Source organism: Larimichthys crocea, unplaced genomic scaffold (assembly GCF_000972845.2).
Source record: "Larimichthys crocea isolate SSNF unplaced genomic scaffold, L_crocea_2.0 scaffold234, whole genome shotgun sequence".
Lineage (NCBI taxonomy): Eukaryota > Metazoa > Chordata > Actinopteri > Sciaenidae > Larimichthys > Larimichthys crocea.
The window spans coordinates 215687-237001 of NW_020853101.1; the positions used below are offsets into that span (position 1 = coordinate 215687).

Here is a 21315-nt window from a genome sequence, read left to right on the forward strand (position 1 = left end):
CGTCGTCACGTCAGAGTCTCCAATAACTCCAGAAAAAGTCGCTAGATTTGTCGCTGGTCGCTTTTTGGGAAAAAACTAATCACTAGAGGGTCTGAAAAGTCGCTAAGTTGTCAACACTGGACCACTGATTAGTGTGTAAACAATCGAAGCAGTGGGGTTAGAGATGGTACACAGGTCTTGACCTGTGTGTCAGCTGTTGCAGTGCATTGTGGGATTTGTAGTATGAATGGTGGGAGTGATATTTACCAGTGGGCCATTAATAATAGCCATATGAAATTATCCAGCCATGGAAAAAAAAAAAAAATATATATATATATATTGAGTATCGCCATTCAGCTAAAAAATATTGCGATATGACTTTTGGTCCATATCAACCAACCCTACCTGTGACTCTGCAATTCAATGCATTTTCTTCTTTTCTGTAGTTCTGTCCATGGTGCTTAAACATGCAACATAGATAGGATAAAACTGTATGCAAACATAATGCAGCGTGAATATGACAGAGAGCCACTGTGTGTCACCTGTCGGAGTGGCTTTCACTGAAAGGAGCTGAGAATATGTGAAAATGTGAACAAACTTTTGCACCTCTCATGTCTGTTCCACATCCATGCTCGTGTTCCACCCAAGCTGCACGCATCAACAATACATTTTGAATACCCCGTCAGTCTGAATGAAAACATCCAGACTTAATTATATCAAAAGCAGTACACGGTGTAATGAAGACATGCCATCAAAGAGAAAGTCTCAGGGCAGCAGAGGGGATAGAGGCAAACGTATGCTGCTGAATCTGATTAAATGTAATATTGCTGCTTTGAGACTGTGTGCTGTGCGACGTGCCAGGATGGCTGGGCTGTGTTCAGTTATTCACAGTGATTTCAGCTCTGTGTGTGTGTGTGCAAGGGGAGCTGTACACAGGCAGGAGGCAGCTGAAACAGACACAGAGGTTCACAGACAGACAGACAGACAGGCGTATAGGCTAGGTGTGTGTAAACTTCAAACCAGTGACTGCAGCATAATCACTTAACATTCAAGGTGCACTGCACTCTTGTTTGGCTAATTTTGAGTTCATTAGTTCATTTTAGTTCATTGCTGTAATTGGCAGGGCTAATGAAACAGCAGCGAAACATAACACAAGCATCGTTCATTCAGGGGCCTGGGGGCTAATTATGCTGAGGCCTCTACAGTCCAAGTTAAATGAGATCCTGTTATTTAGTGATTATCATGGAAAACACAGATCAGGTGAAAACCACAGGAATATATGCAGACACTGTATTTAAATAGTCACATGAGGTACTCAGGACACACTGACAGCTCTGCGCCTAATAACTCATCGCACTGAGCAGATAAAAAACAGATGGGCTCAGCACAGAAACACAGGTTTCACATGTGATCACTTAAATGTGATCGTGTCATTTCGAGCATCACATCACGAACATGACAAGGAAGCTGTGTCTTAAAGCTGCACTCTCATCAAACCGGTGTCCAGCAGCAGCTGATTTCAGTTCTGCTAAAGCCACAGTGCCTCACACAGCACAGAGACAGTTAGAGAGTCTCTGGTGAACAGAGTGCAGCATTTAGCGGCTGCAGAGTCAAACATTTTTCTCAGGAGATGGTGGAGACCAAACCAAAGTCCAAACGAGCACAACTCTAAATGAACGCTTTGACTTGTGTGCTGATCACACATTAATGTTGCGTGTGCAGCTTGTTATGCTGCCCCCTATTGGCCAATTAATGCAACTTAAAAAGAACACAACAGGAATCTGTGTGAGTGAGCAGCAATCATTCTTCTGATAATGACTTCAATCAGGTCAGTACAGTCAGGTTTAAATATCATTTGATCCCTTTTTACTGTGGATCATCAAGATAAGACCAAAGTCAGCAGGAATCTGCTGCAGCTTAGAATTCATCAGATTAAACACACTGATGCTGATTCAGAGAGCAAAGATCATCAAAAGCAAAAACAAAAACTGTGTGTGTGTGTGTGTGTGTGTGTGTGTGTGTGTGTGTGTGTACTCTGGGGCAGTGACTAACACTATCAGTTATTCTGTCAGTAAGGATCAGAGAATTGTTCTGGTGAGCTGAGATGTTCACTTTACAGTTATATATAATGAAGAGAAGGCAGCAAAGCATTGATCTGCTCTGCCTGTTTATTGATCCACAGACTGTTACAGCCTGCAGGTGTGATGACTGAAGTTTGCTGATGAAGTGTGTACTCACCAGCAGCGTGGGCAGCCCGGCCACCAAGGCGTACAGCAGCACCGGCGGAACAGCGCTGTTGTCCTCCGGTCCCAGGTAGGGTTTGGTGTAGGTGATGTCGTAGCAGAAAAAGCCCTGCTCGTGCACGGTGAAGGTGTCGGTGTACTCGAAGTAGTAGGCCAGCATGACGGTCCCGGCCATGATCACCAGCTGGAAGTACAGCATGATGCAGACGGAGAGCAAGAGGCATTTAATTAGAACAAAGCCTTTTCTCTCTCTCTCACACACACACCCTCTCTCCTACCCAGCCTCCTCCTCCTCCCCGGCGGTACCGACTCCCGGTGACCGGCTCATGATGGCTCGGCAATGAGCCGCTCTCTGATCGTGGTGGAGGCTCGACCGCCCTGGCTTCCTCTGCTCGCTGCTGCTGCGGGGTTGTGTGTGTGTGTGTGTGTGTGTGTGTGTGTAGTGAGTGAGAGAGCGAGCAGGCGAGAGAGAGAGGAGGAGAGGGAGGGAGAGACAGTGGGTATGTGAGGATGTGCAAGCATGTAAGAGATGAGGAGGCTCGACTAACCCCGCTGTGTGTGTGTGTGTGTGTGTGTGTGTGTGTGTGTGTGTGTGTGTGTGTGTGTGAGTGAGTGAGTGAGTGAGAGAGAGAGAGAGAGGGAGAGAGAGAGAGAGAGAGAGAGAGAAAGAGAGAGACAGATTAGAGGGGTGTGTGAGCAAATAGGAGGAGCTCCATCTCTAAGTGTGTGCGTGTGTGTGAAAACTGGACACAGAACCAAGACATGGAGTGATATTTCTAACCAGCGCAGACAGGAGAAAAGCAGAACGGAGAATAAAAGAGAAGAAAGAGAAAGAATGGAAAGAGAGGAGGAGAGTTGGAGGGAGAGAGATGTACACGTCATGTGTCTGGACCACTGGCAGAGGCTGAAGCTCGCGCTCTTCATTCAGCCCATATTTCATCAGAGAGAGATGAGCTGCATGCAACGCTGTTTGTTCTTTCATTTCCATTGGTGGAATCCTGAATGACGACATTTATCTGACTTTCATCACTGTGACTTCACCAAATCTACTGGGAACCTTCCAAAGTGTAACCTCTGTGAGTCACCGGAGCTCCAAGAGGCTGCTGTCCAGGAAAACACACAGGGAATTCTGGACTAAAGAGTTTTTATCTGATAGCCACCAGGTATGATTAACACATACCACTGAAGGCTCCAACACTATTATGAAGCAAGAGCTGTAAAGGAACATTAGGAAGGGCTCTAACCATTGTAACCGCTGCATGGCTTGAAAAGAGAGAGAGAACAGGAGAAAGAAAAAACAGAAAGTCAGAAACCTTTACTATCAAAAGAGACATTTATGGTCAAAAGACAAAGAATCTGTCTGGCACGGCAAAATATTCAAGTGTCATGATGCTAATTTCTTGCTGCATGATTGTTCTGCTTCATTAGATTCTGTTTTACTCTGAGACTTTTCTTTTTTGGGATTTGGAATTCATAGCCGGCTTAGACAGGGAGACTCAAGTCTGGCAGCCACTGCTACTGAGGATCAGCACCAAGTCAGGACATTAATGTATGACGTATGCCCACAATTTAAGTGATGAAACTCTAAAACTTAACAATGACCTATTAACTTGACCAAAGTCATGATCGCTTCTTAAACCTCACCAGGTCAGCTGCTTAACCCACTTAACTGTCAGTATTCCACACAACCGTTGTTATAACAGGTTTAGTCTTGGTTTCTCTTCGTAGACTGCAGATGTACAAAGCAAATCTAGAGTTACCATCTAGACACGACCTAGAAGACAGCACAATCAAAAGAGCTTCAACCGGTGAACAGGCACAGCTGGTGGTTGGGTGCTTTGGCAAAGGGACCTGGCATCACAGACTCATTGAATGTCCAGTCACTTTTCTACTGTGATACTTTAAAACGCATTAAAGTACATTGATGGAGATGAGGCTTATGTCTGTGTAAAGTCACATCAAACACAAACATGTAAACTACATGTGTGAATACTAAAAAAGAACCATTTCCTCATGTCTTCTGCTGATTCACAGTGCTGTGTCACTGAAGCAGACAGACGTTATCTTCACACCGCACGCCTCAAGAATTTCAACTGAAACCTTCGTATTCACAGTTCTCTCATTCAGAGTCACATACACTCGTTTCTATGATACTTCCTTGCCATACTTTCAAAAGGTGCTTTTGTCTCTCTGTGTTCTCCTGGTGTTTGCCCCTTTTCATAATTCTGTCATACCTCTTTATACATTTCCACTTCCTGACATGGTGGGATGGCTGGCTCTGTACTTATTTATATTTTTCTTCTCTTTATTTCTTTTCTTTCCATTGCTGCAGCGACCCCATTTCCCCACATGGATCATTGAAGCCTCATCTTATTTCACACTCCACACTCCATCTCTTTCTCCAACACCGGAAACACATTTATCTGGTGCACTGACACGCTGAAATCCATAAGTGAGGCCTGTCAGAGGAGACAGGAGACGGGTGGAGACAGAGAGCAGACAGGGGTGGAGATGCAGAGGGTTTGTGGAGTCAGGTGGGTACACGCTGACAGCTCTGAGTAATGGCTGCTATTACTGTGTCACTCTGTCATCACTCCCCATTTTAATACTAACTAGGCCAAACGTACAGCACGTGCTGCTGGCTTCACGCTGCAGAGACGTCATTATAATGTGTTTATACTAAGATCATCAAAAAGTGCTTAATTAGTATGCATACATTACGAGTCCAGTGTTGTGTAATTATCTAGAAACCTCTGAGTCCAAGACATGAGTAGGAGAAGCTGGAATACCTCATGATGAAATATTTCCAGGATTCCATGATATGTTTCCTCATGTGTGTAAAGAAACAGATAAAGCTACTTTCAAAGAAGTGACAATGTCCTACACGTGGAACCAGAATAATGTACAAATTTATATTCATTAAACATCACCATGTCCATAGCTACACATGATGTCCTCAACAGCCAAAGAGCAACTGTTCTGATAGATTGTGGTCAGCAGGCCTTAATCTCCACGGTACCACTCATACAGGTAACTCCACTGCTTCTTCTCAAACTTACAATCAAATTAAATCAAATCAAATCAAATCAAATTTGTATAGCCCAAAGTCACAAAGTACATCTGCCTCAGAGGGCTTTACATCTGTACAGGGAGTGACACCCTCTGTTCTTAGACCCTGGGTTTGAGTGAGGAAAAACTTGCCAATATAAACATTGAAACTACATTGTTTATAACGTACATTGACAGTGACACAAAAAGATCGCAAATGAACCAACATACTTTGGTAACCAATGACAGTGAAGAATAGACAGTGTATCTATGATGTCACCCACAGCTCAGTGTGGTGATACGGGCCACAGCCATGTTAGAAGTCCTGGTTCTTCCGCTTCCTGGCTAATCTCAAAATCTGCAATGATGTCATGATATCATCATTGCAGAGCAAACCTGAGGCGGGTCGAACAACGCCTGGTTGCTCAAACAAGCATCTTTAACAGCACCCACCTGTCAATCAAAGTGTCCACACTGTTAATCCTGCATAACTTTAAGCCTTAATATAATGTGAACAGGTGAGTTGTATATAAATTCATCCTGAGTACAGTTGTCATGAACGGGGAAATTAGCTAGAGACCAAAACTGTTTTTTGTGCAATGGAGACTGACTCACTTCTGGAGCCAGCCTCAAGTGGACGACAAGAGGAACTGCAGCTCTTGGAACTTCTGTATAGGCTTCACTTTAGAGCCATGGAGTTTGCTGCTTGGGACTAACCCAGTGATGCCAGGGTCTAAATGTGAAAAGAAAAAGTGGTTGAGCGCTTCCTCCATTTATCCAGCAAAAGCTAATCAATGTAAAGAACCCAGAAATGAAACAATAAACACCTGCACATTTCTCCATGCATCACTGAACAGTTTCTACTGGGATCATCATTAGCAGCTCTGTGAGGCTGCACTGAGCTAAATGCCACCGTCATCTTGCAAACAAGCTCACGACAACTATGTAAACACACATGAGTAATAAATCCATGAATGTGTCACCCTGTCATTAGAGTCAATAAAGCAGCATGCCTGGAAACATTTATCACGAGAAGATATGTGAACGATGACATGTCTGACACACAGAGCCGGGAAAAAATAGATTTTTAGTAATTACAATATGATAGTGTGAAGATTTCTACTTTTCAGGGAGAGGAGAATCTTGTCACATGTGTGAAAATTGGGCATAATCAAATGAATTCCAATGTCAGTGTCGCTGCAGAGCTTTAAATCCGGCTGCTTGTTTCAGGGACGTCGGCCAGAAAGACATTTGCAACCTGTGACACCTTTGACACTTCATACATCAGCCTGGTGCACATTTAACACAAGAGCTTCCAGGACGGCTCACTGTGGACATGTGGTAACACTGACAACATGTGACATTCATGTTTTCACATGCCACGTATTAAACATGAAAATGAAAATGAGATGATAAATATGGTAATTATTAGCATGTCCTGATTTGAATGTTGATATTTGGAATTTACTGACAAGGTGAACAGCAGAAACCCCACACACTGCACACAGACACACTCATTTTACACATATGCAGCATGTGCTATTTGTTACACACATATACATGCACACATAGGATCAATCATGCAGAAAGGAGGCACCAAATCCAGCCAATCAGAGAGCAGTTCATGAAAGCAGTGGTAAGTGTGTGAACACATTTAAGTCCTCTATAGACCTACATGTCCATCTGTCACTGCTCTACTGCTGAGCCACTGATTAGGCTACACACACACACACACACACACACACACACACACACTGATGGCATTGGCTGCCATGCAAGGTGCCAACTGCTCATCAGTCTGAGGAGCTAACCATTCATACACATTCACACACTGATGGCACAGCCTTCAGGAGCAACTTGAGGTTCAGTGTCTTGTCCAAGGACACTTCGACATGCAGACTGGAGGAGCCGGGGATCGAGCCACCGATCATTCGATTAGTGGATGGCTCTACCTCCTGAGCCACAGCCACCCTCTATGTATTTAGTATAGCTATTCTTGCATGATAAAACAATCAGTCCATAACCTTTTGTCAATTTCATGAATTGGTTTATCCAGTTTTACTTATCTAATCCAGATCATATGAATTATATGAGCAGCAGAGACAACACTTTGCAACTCTGGAGGTCCTATAATGTTCCCTTATTGCCTCCATTGTGTTGTGTTAGAGACCTCAATCTCAGAGGCTGATATCTCAGAACATAAAAACTTTTAATGTGAACAGCAGCAGACGTGCCGGTGAGGAGAGGGAGGTCGACCATAAATTCGTTGCTGTCTGAATTTATGATGGTTCAACTTTGTCAACTTGCTGCTGTGCTTTGCCAAGTGACCATGGCAACTGTAGAAACTGCAGCGAAGGAAACAGTACGGGAGCTAAGTTCAGGTTCACAACTCTTCATCAGCAGACAGATCAATTAACAGTACTGCAGCAACAGCATCATATACATGTACATACTGTACATACAGTATATGAGCAGTGTGACAGGCACATTGTCGTTTTTCTTCTTCCTCTCGTAGGGAGCCGAAGAGTGTTTACTCTTCTCCCTGAGGAGTGACTAATGAGCCATGTTGTCTGGTGCATTGAGGTGTCTCAGCAGCAGCAATAAAGCATGAAAACACATAAGAAACATGAAAGCACAATCAACAAGCGTTTAGACTTAGGCAACAAGTATAGTTCAAGTGAGACAAAAGCAAGTAACATTTTGATCTCCAATGCAACAAAATGAAAGTGGAGGATTTGTTTTAAGCTAAATGACAAAGAGATGTTCGTTTTTTTCACTAAAGTGTCTCCTCCGGCGTGAATAAATACAACTTCATTATTACTGCGTCACAGGGTGTAATAAATGTGCCATTTTCAAACATCAGCCCAAGGAAATATTACCACAGTACCCAGGTAAAGTGTGACAATGGTGTCATCTCACAGTAACAGCGGAGCAAGTGTTGATATCAGTGTGTCTGTCAGAGTGTTAACATCTTGCCATATTTCCCTCCATGCAAATGAGACTTTAACAAGTCCAAAAAAACATGATGCTGAGTGATCACAGAGAAGGCTTGTTATTTCTTCATACTGCTTTGATTTTGTACCATTTGTACCTATGACAAACATGATAACATGAATCTTTTCCTGAGTTCAAATTTATGATCTAATTTGCATATGTGATTCTTCCCAATACATAATGTGTTAGAGAACCAAGGAGACAACAGGAACATTTCTGAATGGTAAGTTTACTGTATGTAATGTGTTTTTATATCTTTTTATATGTTTGAACTCTAGCTAACTGGCTAGCGCAAGACTAATGGTACTACCCTGTAGTGTGTTTATGTACAGACTATTGGAAAGCTACAAATATAAATGTAACTAATTACAAGTAAGGTACGTAACATTACTCAGCTGTTCCCCTTACACCAGTAACATACAAGCTCAGCCAGCGTGTTTGCTCCACAACCGTACAGGTGGGAAATTCTTTTCTTCTTCTTTTATGCATAGACGTAGTCTGTTACTATTGTAAAATAAATGAGTATGGATTAAAGTACAATAAAATAATGTCCCTTCTATCTTACATTGCTTTAGTCTGTCATGTTTGTTACTTATTATCATGTTACATATCAATCACAAAGTACACAAAACAGTTCATACAGAGTTTGCCTTTATTGTCATGATTCCTTCAAACATCACAACTTTTGAACACAAAGTTATTTAATATACTACCTAGAACAGCAGTCTGAAGGAGTTTTGGTCAGCATTCAGGTTTTAACCGAATTTTAGAAGAAAAGATGTACTTGTGTTATAAAAGCATGTCACTGTGTAGTTTAGACTAACAATTATGTACCCTTTGTTTCAGCTGCTACAGATACTAGGCCTACGGGAGCTCTGTAAGCTGGTGTTGGAGATTTCTCTTGATTGAACTTCAACATGTAGCCAGCTACAACCTCTTGCTTCCCTGGTCTTGCAAACTGGGCTGAAGATCCTCATCCTGGAGGATCATCCATCCCTCATCCACGTATGGGCCAGAGTCTAGAAAAACCTTCTCCAATATGAGGTCCAACATAACCTATAACAATAGAGGAGGGAGAAAATTAATATACTTATTAATTATCCCACTTACATAAGTTAAGAGCCCTGTTTTATGTTCTTTATTTTCACTTATATAATAGATCTTTGCACATTCTTTGACTTATTGCCATTTTTAATAAAAGGTTGTAAAACTTACTGATGGTTGGTTCTACTTTCACTGTCACTGTCTTTCACTGTCTTAGCTGTTGCTTGCTTTCATTGAAGTGGAGGTGCCAGGTGGAGTCTAGGGAAGAAAAAAAAAACAGAAATATGAGAAATATGATTGAGAGCACAAATATAAATATACATTGTACGCATTCACTAAGTATCAGAATCACCTTTATTTGCCAGGTGTGTGTACACAAACTGTCCATACATATACATACATTGAGAGCAACATATACAGAGTCAAGTTCCTTGTGTGTACACACACCTGGCCAATAAAGTGATTCTGAAAGTTACTACTTGTTAATTCTTTCAGTCCAGAAGCCTGCATGAACAGGCAGCCTGACATGTCACTAAAACCGGACAATATCCAGGTGGAGCTCATGGGCTGAACTGATACTGTCCTTATTGTATTGTAGCTTTGTTTACTTTATGGACCCAGCCCCCTAAGACCAGATCTAGCTTCGGACTGTGCTGTAAAATAGTGAGGGGTCTCTCTTTCTCTCAAACCAAGGGGGACACAGACAATAAAAGTGAGGGGGTGCCGTTACAGAAAAGTAAATGAGAGAAAAGTTATTTTCTTATTGCTAATGAGGCTACGTTCAACACACAGCTGCATGTGGGACCAAACCTTGACCAGACTTGTATAACTTGCTGTGAATCTTTGAGGCCTCTCTGCAGCTGTGTGTGCTGAACATAATGCTAGCTAGCTGTTAGCGTTAGCTCGTGGTAATGGGACAAAAGAAACACAAAGCACACTTACATTTCCATCATCTGGAGTTGGTATTAATCATCTCTGGTGTGAGGTCTCCTTGCCGTCCTGTGTTGTTCTGTGTTTGTTGTGTTTGTCCGTGTAGCACACAACCGTCGCACACTCACACGTTCAGGTCTCATTGACAGTGTGGGGACGTCTCCGGAGACATCCCGGTAAAAGTAAGCGTAAATAAAGTCATCTATCTGTCTCTCTACCTATTTTGGACCACAGAGAAGAAGAGGAGGTTTACAGGCTGGGGAATGCTGAAAGGGGGCTGAGCCAGTGTCATGCAAGAACTGGAGCTGGGCAATAATGACCGTATAAAGTATGGACAGAGCATGAGTGATGTTTTAATGCTGAAAATATTCATCGCTGGCTGGCGTCATGTCATCTGTATTGCTTCTTCCTCCTCCTGCTAATCTAAAAATCATCAAAGACGTGGATCATCAGTGGACAGGTGAGTTGTATATAAATTCACCCTCAGTACAGTTGTCATAAACGGGGAAATTAGCTACAGAGACCAAAACTGTTTTTGTACCAGGCTGTAAACATGTTTACAATATTAGCTGCTGCTATGTCTCGTGTTGTTGACCTGTTGATGTTTGTCTGTTAGCAAAGTTGTTGACTCACTAGTTTTTCATCAGTAATGTAATAATAATATTTTATTCATATACCATATCTACCACAGTGGTATTACACAGTCTATACAATGTTGCTCTCCTCTGTCCATTCAGATATAGTAGCCTATTTGAATATGGCGTCAGAACTCTGTACATACATGTTAATTGGCTCCTTCACTTGGTCACGAAACTCTAACGTACAGAAGAGACAAATTTGAACTGTTGAAATCTGCCTTGCCAATATGTGAAATGTTCAAAAGACACGAAAGCATTCAAAATGAAGTGGTATGCTGCCAAGACAACATCACTCTGACTGACTGAGAATCTATAAATAGGCGTGTTGTGCTCGAGATATGAGTAATGCTTACTTTGTGTTTTATTACACCATTATGCCAAAGGCAGCAGTGCGACCCAGATACAGTCAATACATCACAGAACGAGCCATGCAAAAATACCTTAGCTAACAAGCGCACACATCACTTAGAAATGCATATCAATCTCAGAATCAGTCCAATATTTTTGACACAGAATTGAGCAACAGTTAGGAGAGTAGTGTGATGTGCTTAATTAGAGTTGATTATCACTAACATTGGTCAAAATAGATGGCTTTCTGATTTCTGCAGGCCAGTCGAGTGCAGCACATGAGATATGATTTCATCATCACGTGTGAATAAACAGCTCTTATTTAAAAGGCAGAGTGAAGAAAACTTCAAAGTAACATGCTTCAAGCGGCCCAGGCTTATCAGGCATGTCATACTTCATAAGAAATTCATGCAGTGTCTTTCTCGCGACCCGCTGATGTTAGGGAAGTATCTGCAGGCCCGTGTTCTTGAATGAAAATAATTGTGGCAGGCATGAGAGGAAGTGGAGACTGGAAGGCTGGGCAGCCTCTGTGATCTCAGCTCTGTGATTCACAAGGTCACACCAAGGAGCAGAGCACACACCCTGGACTGTGTCGAGGCTACAGGGGCTGATTGTAAGAGCATCAGCATTTTAAATGGTAGTACATTTCTCATGACAAAGACAATTCAGAATTCACAATGTGGGCCACAAAGAGCTAAATCTCTGTCAGTGTCGTTAGTTTATTGAGACTGGGATGTCTACATGACTGCTGTGTTGTGTTTCTATCACTCTCTCCCCATCTCTTACAAAAATAAAAAATACATTCAAATACCCTAACCATCAGGAAACCAACATGAACTTAATTAAAGAAAAAATAATTAGCCTGTGTTTCTTTGAACTAAATGCTAACATCATCATGTTAACATGCTCACAATGCCAGTGCTAACTGATGTTCACCATGACACAACAGAGACTCAACAGAGCATTAAGTGTGTTAGGTCTGGCATTTGAGCCTGATTAAAAGGCCACAGATGAGTATTATTCCACCAGTGAAAATAATCCCCAACAAATGCAGAGTCAAAACTACACTGACCAGCTGTTTTGGGCAATGACTTACCTACTGAACAAAACGATTTATTTGTGACTTCAGAAGGACCCAATGAGCTCTGAGCCTGAGAGCAACAGACAATGAAGAGAAGCCGGGAAGCAGTGAGAGATGGACTAATGAGCTTATGACATGCTCCACTAAACTGGATTCATCTCACATTTGACCACACTCATGTGAAACTGCCTTTGAGGGTTCATTCCTGATCGTCAGCAGAGAGTCAAGAGTGCAACAGTAGTTCTGTACACAACACCAGAAACCACAGAATCCTGCAGAGATGTACCTGTACAAACTAATGCCACAACAGTAGCTCTGATGTATCCTCTGCAAAGTACAGTTAATCCAGGTTTCACAATTGTAGTGCATTCATTTACTACAGAAAAACATCACACTGACATTTAGGTTTTTTTTGTTTTGAAGTTTCAGTAAAAATGAAAGCATCTGTTCTGCAGGTGAACTTTGTTGCCATTGGTTTACGCTACAATGAAAGATGAACTCATAACTCATCACTACTTTATTGATTGCAAGTGACAGAAACACTCTGTGCAGCTGAGCTTTTACAGTTACAAGACTGTAACATCACTGCATCCACTGATACAAAGGTGTGTCAGCTCTTTGTCCTGTGGTGGAGGTCAGATCTGCTTTTATGTCCATTTATTTTATGCTTTTGGGGGATCATGGTCACCGTTTACCTGCTCTAACTCCAGTTTAGGGTTGCAAAATTCCATACATTTTCAAAGTTGAAAACTTTCCATGGGAATTAACAGGAATGTATGGGAATAAACTGGAATAAACTAGGAATTTAAATTGAAAAGTTGAAAGTTTTCCATTAACAGTGAACTTAAATATAGTTGGTGAAAATATATTTTAGCATGCTGTTGACTAAAACAACCAGATTTCGTGCAGGTCCACTTGAATATCTGCTATTCCTCCATCACATGCACATAGCACACTGCTTACTGCAGGCCTACTGAGGCCACGCCCCCTACCTGCACAGGTGATTTCTCTACCTGGACCACACTTCAGAGCCCAGAGCACACAGAGACTGTTGAAGACACACATCTGAGCTTGTTTAAATTACCCCAAATTAATTCCCATAAATCTCCCATGGAGTTTCCCATTTGGAATATTTCCAAAATTCCCAAGGTTAACGTCACATGGAAAGTTTCCAGAAATTTATCAGAAACTTTTTTCTCCAGACACTATTTGATGCCAGAGTTAAGGGCTTTATGTCCCAAACAGATCAGGAGAAGCTGATCCATGCTTTCATCTCCAGTAGACTTCACTACTGTAATGGTCTTTTGACTGGACTCCCCCAAAAAAGTATCAAACAGCTGCAGCTCATTCAGAACGCGAGTTTTGACCAGAACAAAGAGATCAGAACACATCACCCCAGTTCTTAAGTCTTTACACTGGCTCCCAGTTAGCCACAGAATAGATTTTAAAATTCTGCTACTAGTTTACAAATCACTAAATGGTTTAGGCCCACAATACATAAACGAAATGTTAGCAGAATATAGACCCAGTAGGGCTCTGAGATCTACTGACTCGGGTCAGATAGTGGAACACAGAGTTCAAACCAGACACGGTGAAGCAGCATTTAGCAGTTATGCTGCTCACAACTGGAACAAACTACCAGCAGGACTGAAATCAGCCCCAACTCTTAGCACTTTTAAATCCAGGTTAAAAACTTTTCTCTTTTCACGTGCTCATGGCTGAGCTCTTTTAAAGAACTTTTAAAGAATTTTTAATCATAATCCAGTGATTCGTTTAATGTTTTAAATTGTTTTCAAATTTACTGTTTTAATGATTTTAAATGACATTCTGATGTTTTTAATTAAATTTACTTCTCTTTTTAAGTTTTTATTTCTATTGCTATTGCTTGTCTTAATGTCAAATGTTTTTCCTTGCCTCTGTAAAGCACTATGAATTGCCTTGTGTACGAATTGTGCTATACAAATAAACTTGCCTTGCCTTGCCTATATTAGTAAAAGAGGACTACAGTGGAGATGCACTGTTAACGCTGCACAACACCAAGTCTGCATATTTAGAGGATGAAAGTACTGCTTTATCATCAAGCTTTAAAGCTTCAGTATACAGTGCAATATTGATTCTGTAAGTATGAATACACATACACAGTGCACAGTACTCTGAACTGAAGTGTCTTTCTCTGGAGGAGCCTCTTTCCTGGAGACTGGTGGGCAGATAATTACAAAGGGGATCAGGACTCTCTCTAGGGTTGTTAGTGTTTCAATTAATGATACATCCCAATAAAGCCTTCATGTTTCCTGGGCTTGCTAAGCTGTTTACCTCATCACACTATCTCAGATGCTCTGCCTTCTGCACTGAATACAAGGAACAGTCAGTTCTAGTGGTTTGTTTTGGACGTTTTGCTGCACCTGGGCTGAGAAGTCAGTCAGTCTGTCTGCCGTCTGTTTGTCAGACATGCTCATGATTGTTGCTCAGCCTGTAATGGCTGCTGTACCTAGGCCAGGAGTTAGTGTTTTAATGAATGCTGAGTATTTGATGTTGACACTGAAAACAGACATGCAAGATTCCTGTTTCCAAAGGGCATTTCAGATTGGCTGACCCTGCCATCCCATCCTCACTGGCCTCTCACATGTACATGACTGTGGTCTGTCCTAGTCTCTGTGACTAAATGTGAATTCTGTATAAAGGGTCATAGAAATAACTTATGAAAGAACACACAGGATTGAAAATGGCTTCTCCCACCACACACTGCCCAGGCTCAGCTCCATGTTTTGATCGTGGCTGCAGCTCAGACTGCTTTGATTGATGATAGGGATCAGAGCTTCATGGAAGTCTGTCAGATTAGCCAATCAATATCAATATCCAAACTGACAGCTGATCTGCTCAGACAGGACCTTCAACACAGGCTGGGTGCCTCTGGAAATTTCATGATACCTACAGATTGATTTCTGTCCTTGGTTGCAAAGAGAATGAGAGATATGCTTTGATCTCAAAGAAACCTTTGAAGCAAGAGAAGGATACAACATAAACAGCCATGCTTGATGTTGCAGAATCAGTTGGGAAACAATGAAATGTATTTCATTTAGTCCAGTACATGAATGTGGAGGGCTGAAGTCTATTTCTGCAAACACTGGAACAAGTTCAAGAAAGTACATTTTTTGTTTTGGTTTTTTGCATGAAAGGTTTTTCTTGCAACTTTTGGAAACTTTTGGGGAATAATATAAAGGGTACGGTTTAGACCTGCTCTATGGTTTTTATGATTTGGTGCTATATAAATCAAACTGAAATTAATAGAATGTATGCTGGATTATCTAGCACACATTTTCACACGCATTGCTAACAATCCGAGAGACAACCAGCCTTTTAAGGCCCTGTTTTTTTTTTTTTTTGCAAATACACCACGCTGTACATGCAAAAGTGTCTCTACCTGTTCTGGGAGTCTAAACTCTTTGAGTCTCGAGTCTCCTCCCAGAAGAAATGCAGGACAGAGATGTGAGGAAGAGACACGAGGATGGAGGTGGAGTATTTACTATATGTTGTATATGTCACCTGTTACTGTCTTGCTCCCACCGATCTGTCCTTGTGTACCTGCACAAATAGAAAGAGCTGTTTCTACTTGCAGAGTGACTGGAGACATCCCAGCCCTGCACATTTGTGTTTTATTAATTATCATATTTTTAAGTAATCATACTGTCTCCCTTTGTTGCACTAAGGGATAATGAGCATTGTCGCTGTGGACTGCAGTAAAATTTGTCATGAGGTCTGTTTCATTCCACTACTGTCACAGCATCTGCAAGCCTTGAACAGGTAAAAAAAAATGCACTCCAACTTGTTGAACTCTGAATATTTCATTTTCAAGAAAAATGTTTCATGTTTCAAATGTTTCATAATTTCCAGTAAACTCCAATCAAAACACAAACTACTACAGCTTCAAGTTAAAGAGTAACAGTGGTCAAAATTGCCATGAAACCATCTGACACACACCTGACCTTACTTTAGGTGAGGAGAAATATGACTGGGTATTATAAATATGTGACGACTACATTATGTGTATGACCACAGTGCTGGTTAAAGGTACAAGTGTAGAAATCTTGCAGAAATCAAATTCATTTATTTGCATTTTGACAACACAAACAGTCTGTCTGTGGTAACTGTAGCCATTAGCTAGTTTGGTTAGTTAGCTCGGTTCCACTGTCCATTCACCCAGGTCCAGGTTATATACATATTTTACTTTTATTTTACTTTTATTTATAATTTTAAATTGGAGCTGCTCAGGGTATGACAGAGAAAATACTAACACATCCTGAGGCAGTACTGGGAAGAACAGGTGATGCATACATGATTTGTAAAGAAATAAAGAGAAATGATTTTGTCATTTATACTCCGTGAACTTGAAAAAGCATTGAGATAAATGCTCTGTCACTCTGTATCTCTCCTCTAATGATGGATCTCTTTAAAGTGTAGTATGGGAAGAGACAAACACATAAAGACATAAACAGACAGACGGATGATGAATTTGTGCTGAAATATCACAGCAGCAGAGATTTAGAAAGTCAACAAACTTCCTGCAGTCTTTGCTGTACATTGTACTATAACCAAGTTTAATCCTCCCATACAAAACTGTGATCCTTCTAAATAAAATGCAAAACAGCATGACAATGAATAAATGAATGAATGAATGAATTAATTAATTAATTAATTCATTCATTCATTAATGTCGGGACACAATACCTCTGCCTCGAAGGGCTTTACAATCTGTACAGGGAGTGACACCCTCTGTCCTTAGACCCTCGGTTCCAGTGAGGAAAAACAAAAAACCCACAAGCTGCTCTATGAACGAATGTTACCTTTTCAAACTTAATAAAGGATGATAACTTTACAGACTGTCCATGAGCCGACTTCAGACTTTGAACTTGAAAGTTTTGTTCCGTTTTATTTTATTTTAAACTTCTTTTTTTTGGCTTCAGCATGTTGACTATGTTGTTACTATTCCAGGTTTTGGGCAATATTGGATTAATGTTGTAATAATAAAGGACCATTAAGAGAAAGAGGATTAAAGTCAAGCCTCTGACAGAACGTGTAGTAGGCTGGTGTGCTGGCTTGTTTTTTTTTCATGTTGCTTTTTCTGGAGCTGCAGTGCTTTATACTGCATCAGCTTTGTTGTTGTAATTAAGCTGTTGTGCTCTGCAATCCTCACCAATGTGTATGTATGTGTGTGTGTGTGTGTGTGTGTGTGTGTGTGTGTGTTGCTACTGTATGTAAATTTACTTCATATACATATATGATACAATGATACAGCAACGTTGTATGACTTTGATTAGCTCCCAAGGGCTAGCAGCTTGAGTGCACTGCGGCTGATCTAATGAATCCAGAGATAACCAAGCGCCAGCCTCTGTGGCTGTGAAGTGAAGCCAGTGAAGTGAAGGCACAGGAAGTGCCAAGAGCTGCGGTTCCTCTTGTCGTCCACTTGAGGCTGGCTCCAGAAGTGAGTCAGTCTCCATAAGTCCCCATGTTCAAATGTCCAACTTCACAGCAGAAATAAACATGTTTACAGCCTGGTACAAAAAACAGTTTTGATCTCTATAGCTTTATATTATTTTATTTATATTAAGGATTAAAGTTATGCATAAGAGCATGGCTGCTTTGATTGACAGGTGGGTGTCATTTCAGGTGGCTTGTTTGAGCACCCAGGCTTTATTCAGCCTGCCTCAGCTCCATGGTTCACGTCTTAGCCGGGAGGTGGAAGAGGAAGGACTACCGACTGGCTCTGTTCAGGTCCAGCTGCTTCAGCCAGTCATGCTTTTTATACCAACTGACTGTGCCGCTCACCACCTTCACAATGCCTGCTCTTTGAAACACTTCTTATCTACTTGTTCCATTGAACAATCTGGAATTTTCTTCTATAGTTGTGTCTTATAACTCAAGCACGTTACTGTTTTACAAACTCCCAACAATTTATTAAGATCAATATTACTATTGTATTTTTTTATTCATTAGCGCTGTTTATAGCTGCTCTGCTCGGCTGTTTGTTGTCTTGTTGCTTCATGTTGCTGCATGGATATATATGAGACATATCATTTGAAGTTTGTTGCTCTGCGTGACATAAGTTCTGTTTTGAAGAACTTCAGTTTCTGTCTCTGCAGCATCTTGTCGTCGTCATCTGTAAATTCCATCAGTACAGGCTTCAAAACGTCTGCACTTAAAAATTTGCCAGCTGGCTACAACTGGCACATTTACAGAAATGCCGATTAATGTGTGCTGTCCTCATAAATAAACTAAATGAAAAAATAATGATCTCACCTACATCCATCTGCTCATGCACGTACAGTCTCACTTATAAACAGAATGCCAAACAGAAAGAAAGAAAGAAAGAAAGAAAGAAAGAAAGAAAGAAAGAAAGAAAGAAAGAAAGAAAGAACCCTAACATTTTTACCCCACAAAATAAAATGTACAATTTCTACACTTTTGTTGCCATTAATTACAAACCAGCTCTCCACCAGCCTCCATTCAGCCCACCTCAGCTCTACCCACGCTCCACGTCTCTGCCCGTTTTTGGATTAGCCAGGAGCCGGCGGAGGCTGGACTACCACACTGAGCTTCATGACGGCTCTTCAGAAACCTGAGAGTGACGTCACAGAGACTACATCCAGGTTTTAGACAGTCTATGGACCTATAGTGTAGTTTTTAGTAGTAGTATTTAGTATTAGTATATCAGTATGTGTGCAACCTTCATTGAACGTGTACCTTCTACTGAGTACAGATTAACCCTGCCCTCCAGTGGTGAAACACTAAACAACAAGAGACTCAGCCCTATTGTTCGTGCAGGTTTCTGTAAAATATGAAGGACACATCAATACCTGTATGCTAAATAAACTTTTGTTAGAGATTTAAGAAGGACAGAACTGTCTGTGATAATATATGACAGACAACACAGTTATCCCCCTCATCCTCATCCTCACTGCTGCTCATATACAATCCAGACTCAAATGACAGGGGCTGCGTGATGATGACCACTAACTGTACTGTAGCACACTAACTGTACTGTAGCATATTATGATGTCTGGCTATGTCCTTTTGCAGGTTCTACTTCTTTGATGTGATTTTGGGATACTGACAGTAGATATGATGAGCAGAATGTCACAGGAGACTCACAGAATGGAACATATGAAGCTCCACATGTGGATCCACACAATTTAGGGAGGAGACGATCTGTTTTTGAAGACCCTTAAGACATCATCAGTGTTATTTTGTCAGACTTGACATGTGGCTACTTCACAGGCTGAGGAGAAGTAACCAAAGTAGGCCTAACTCGTCGACAGAAAACGACTATTTGAGCTCACTGTCTCCCCAAACATATCTCTGCTTCAGAGCTCTGAGGTCAGCATTATTCTTTAAATGAAATCCTTTTTTTAATTAGCGGGAGATCACCATCAATCATTTCACATATCTGATATGAATAACCAAAGAGAGATCATACTGCTGCTACCACTTGAAGATACTAGAGAGCACACCTGAAACACAAGTTTAAGTTTAATCACACTCTGGGTCTATATTAGGCTGCAGTTACCCACAGCAAACATACAACTACACACACTGACCAGGTGAATCAATTATGCCATTAGAATTTTTCAGTGACATTATTGAGTTATCACCAAAAGGGTCCAGACCTCCCTTCCCTAAAGCCACCTGTAAACCTGCATGTGGGGGGAAGCCGGAGAACAGAGAGAGCCCACACACACACAGGGAGAACATGCAAACTCTTCTTTTTATGTTGGGATGACCTCGAGCCAACCATCTACTCAGGGATGACATCATATGTGATGCAACTATCAGCAACTAACTGCACAATATAATAAACACTCAGAACCTAAAAGATAAACACCCTCTATTCAACGTGGTGTGTATCTACACCGGTCCAGTCTAAACACAGAAGAAAAATCACATCACACCTGTTATCACCCTTTATGACCCAGGAGTAGATTTTTACCTTTTAAGGAGCACTAAGTGTCTTCAGAGTTTCCTACATCATCTGAACAGACATGATCATGTTCACTGAAGGATTAAAGCTGCTGCTGTATGTTTACTGCATTAACAGGCTGAATCAGCGTACAGATATTAATTCACTCAATACTTTTTAATCACAACATAAATCAATTTATTTACCTAAATATATAAAGAAAAAACGTGGTAAAAACATAATAATTCATGCAAGGATCACTAGCATAATTTACTCTGAGATTCCAGCTGGAATGCATCCTTAAACTAGATTTCCAACCCTGACAGTCCTCACCAATGACATTAGAATTCAGGCTGTCTGCTCTGTGCATCAACAATAGTGAAAAGTGTATTAATATATAGTGTTTATTAGCACGTCTGTTTTTAAATCTTGTCGTACTGTCCAGCTTTCATGTGTGCACATGCTGCTACAGCAACATACTGCATGTATTTATCACCTGCTGTTGCTAACAGTGGCTAACAGTTGCTAGAGCTTAGCTTGTCACTCATCTTTGTGACTTGTTGAATCAAGTAGTATTGTGAGTCATGCAGTCACAAACAAAATTAAATACATATATACAGAAATATGTCTGGTTCTGCTGTCCTGAGTCTGATACTTCTTTTGAAAGTATTTATGTTGAGATGTTCTGAAGGTTTTTCTTGCCTTCTATCTTCTTGTGTTTCCTTTGAAAGACCAGTTCAACCTCCCACACTCCTCCAGAATGTAAAAGAACAGCCGGCTTCTTAAATGTCTAGCCTTGTTTTTCCTGCCTCCTGCTCCAGAAGTCAATTCTGGATTCCCTTCAAGATCTCACCCAGTCAATCTGCTCCTGAGCACTGCAACGTCACCTCTGCTTCCAATAAAGTGTCTAAAGTCATTGTGGACTCTGGCCAGTGTTTGCATTTGCTGAATCTGTGGATTACTTTTAAAAGTGGTTGGTGAAAACTTAGTTCTGGTTGAGGTCCAATATCTAATGAAACTATAAAATTCATAGCTGTGTAATTTCAATCTTGTATTGAT

General features: G+C 41.1%; 1 protein-coding gene across 2 annotated transcripts in view; it reads right to left on the minus strand.

Moving 5' to 3' along the window:
* Window positions 1–21315, minus strand: part of plppr5b (phospholipid phosphatase related 5b) — a 132308-nt gene that overhangs the window by 99914 nt on the left and 11079 nt on the right. The window contains exon 4 of one of the 2 annotated variants that reach the window (XM_019258425.2): window positions 2218–2406. In XM_019258425.2, the coding sequence (XP_019113970.1) occupies window positions 2218–2406 (189 nt within the window). Of the gene's footprint in view, window positions 1–2217; window positions 2775–21315 lie in introns of both variants that reach the window. The other variant, XM_019258426.2, reaches the window with a different exon arrangement.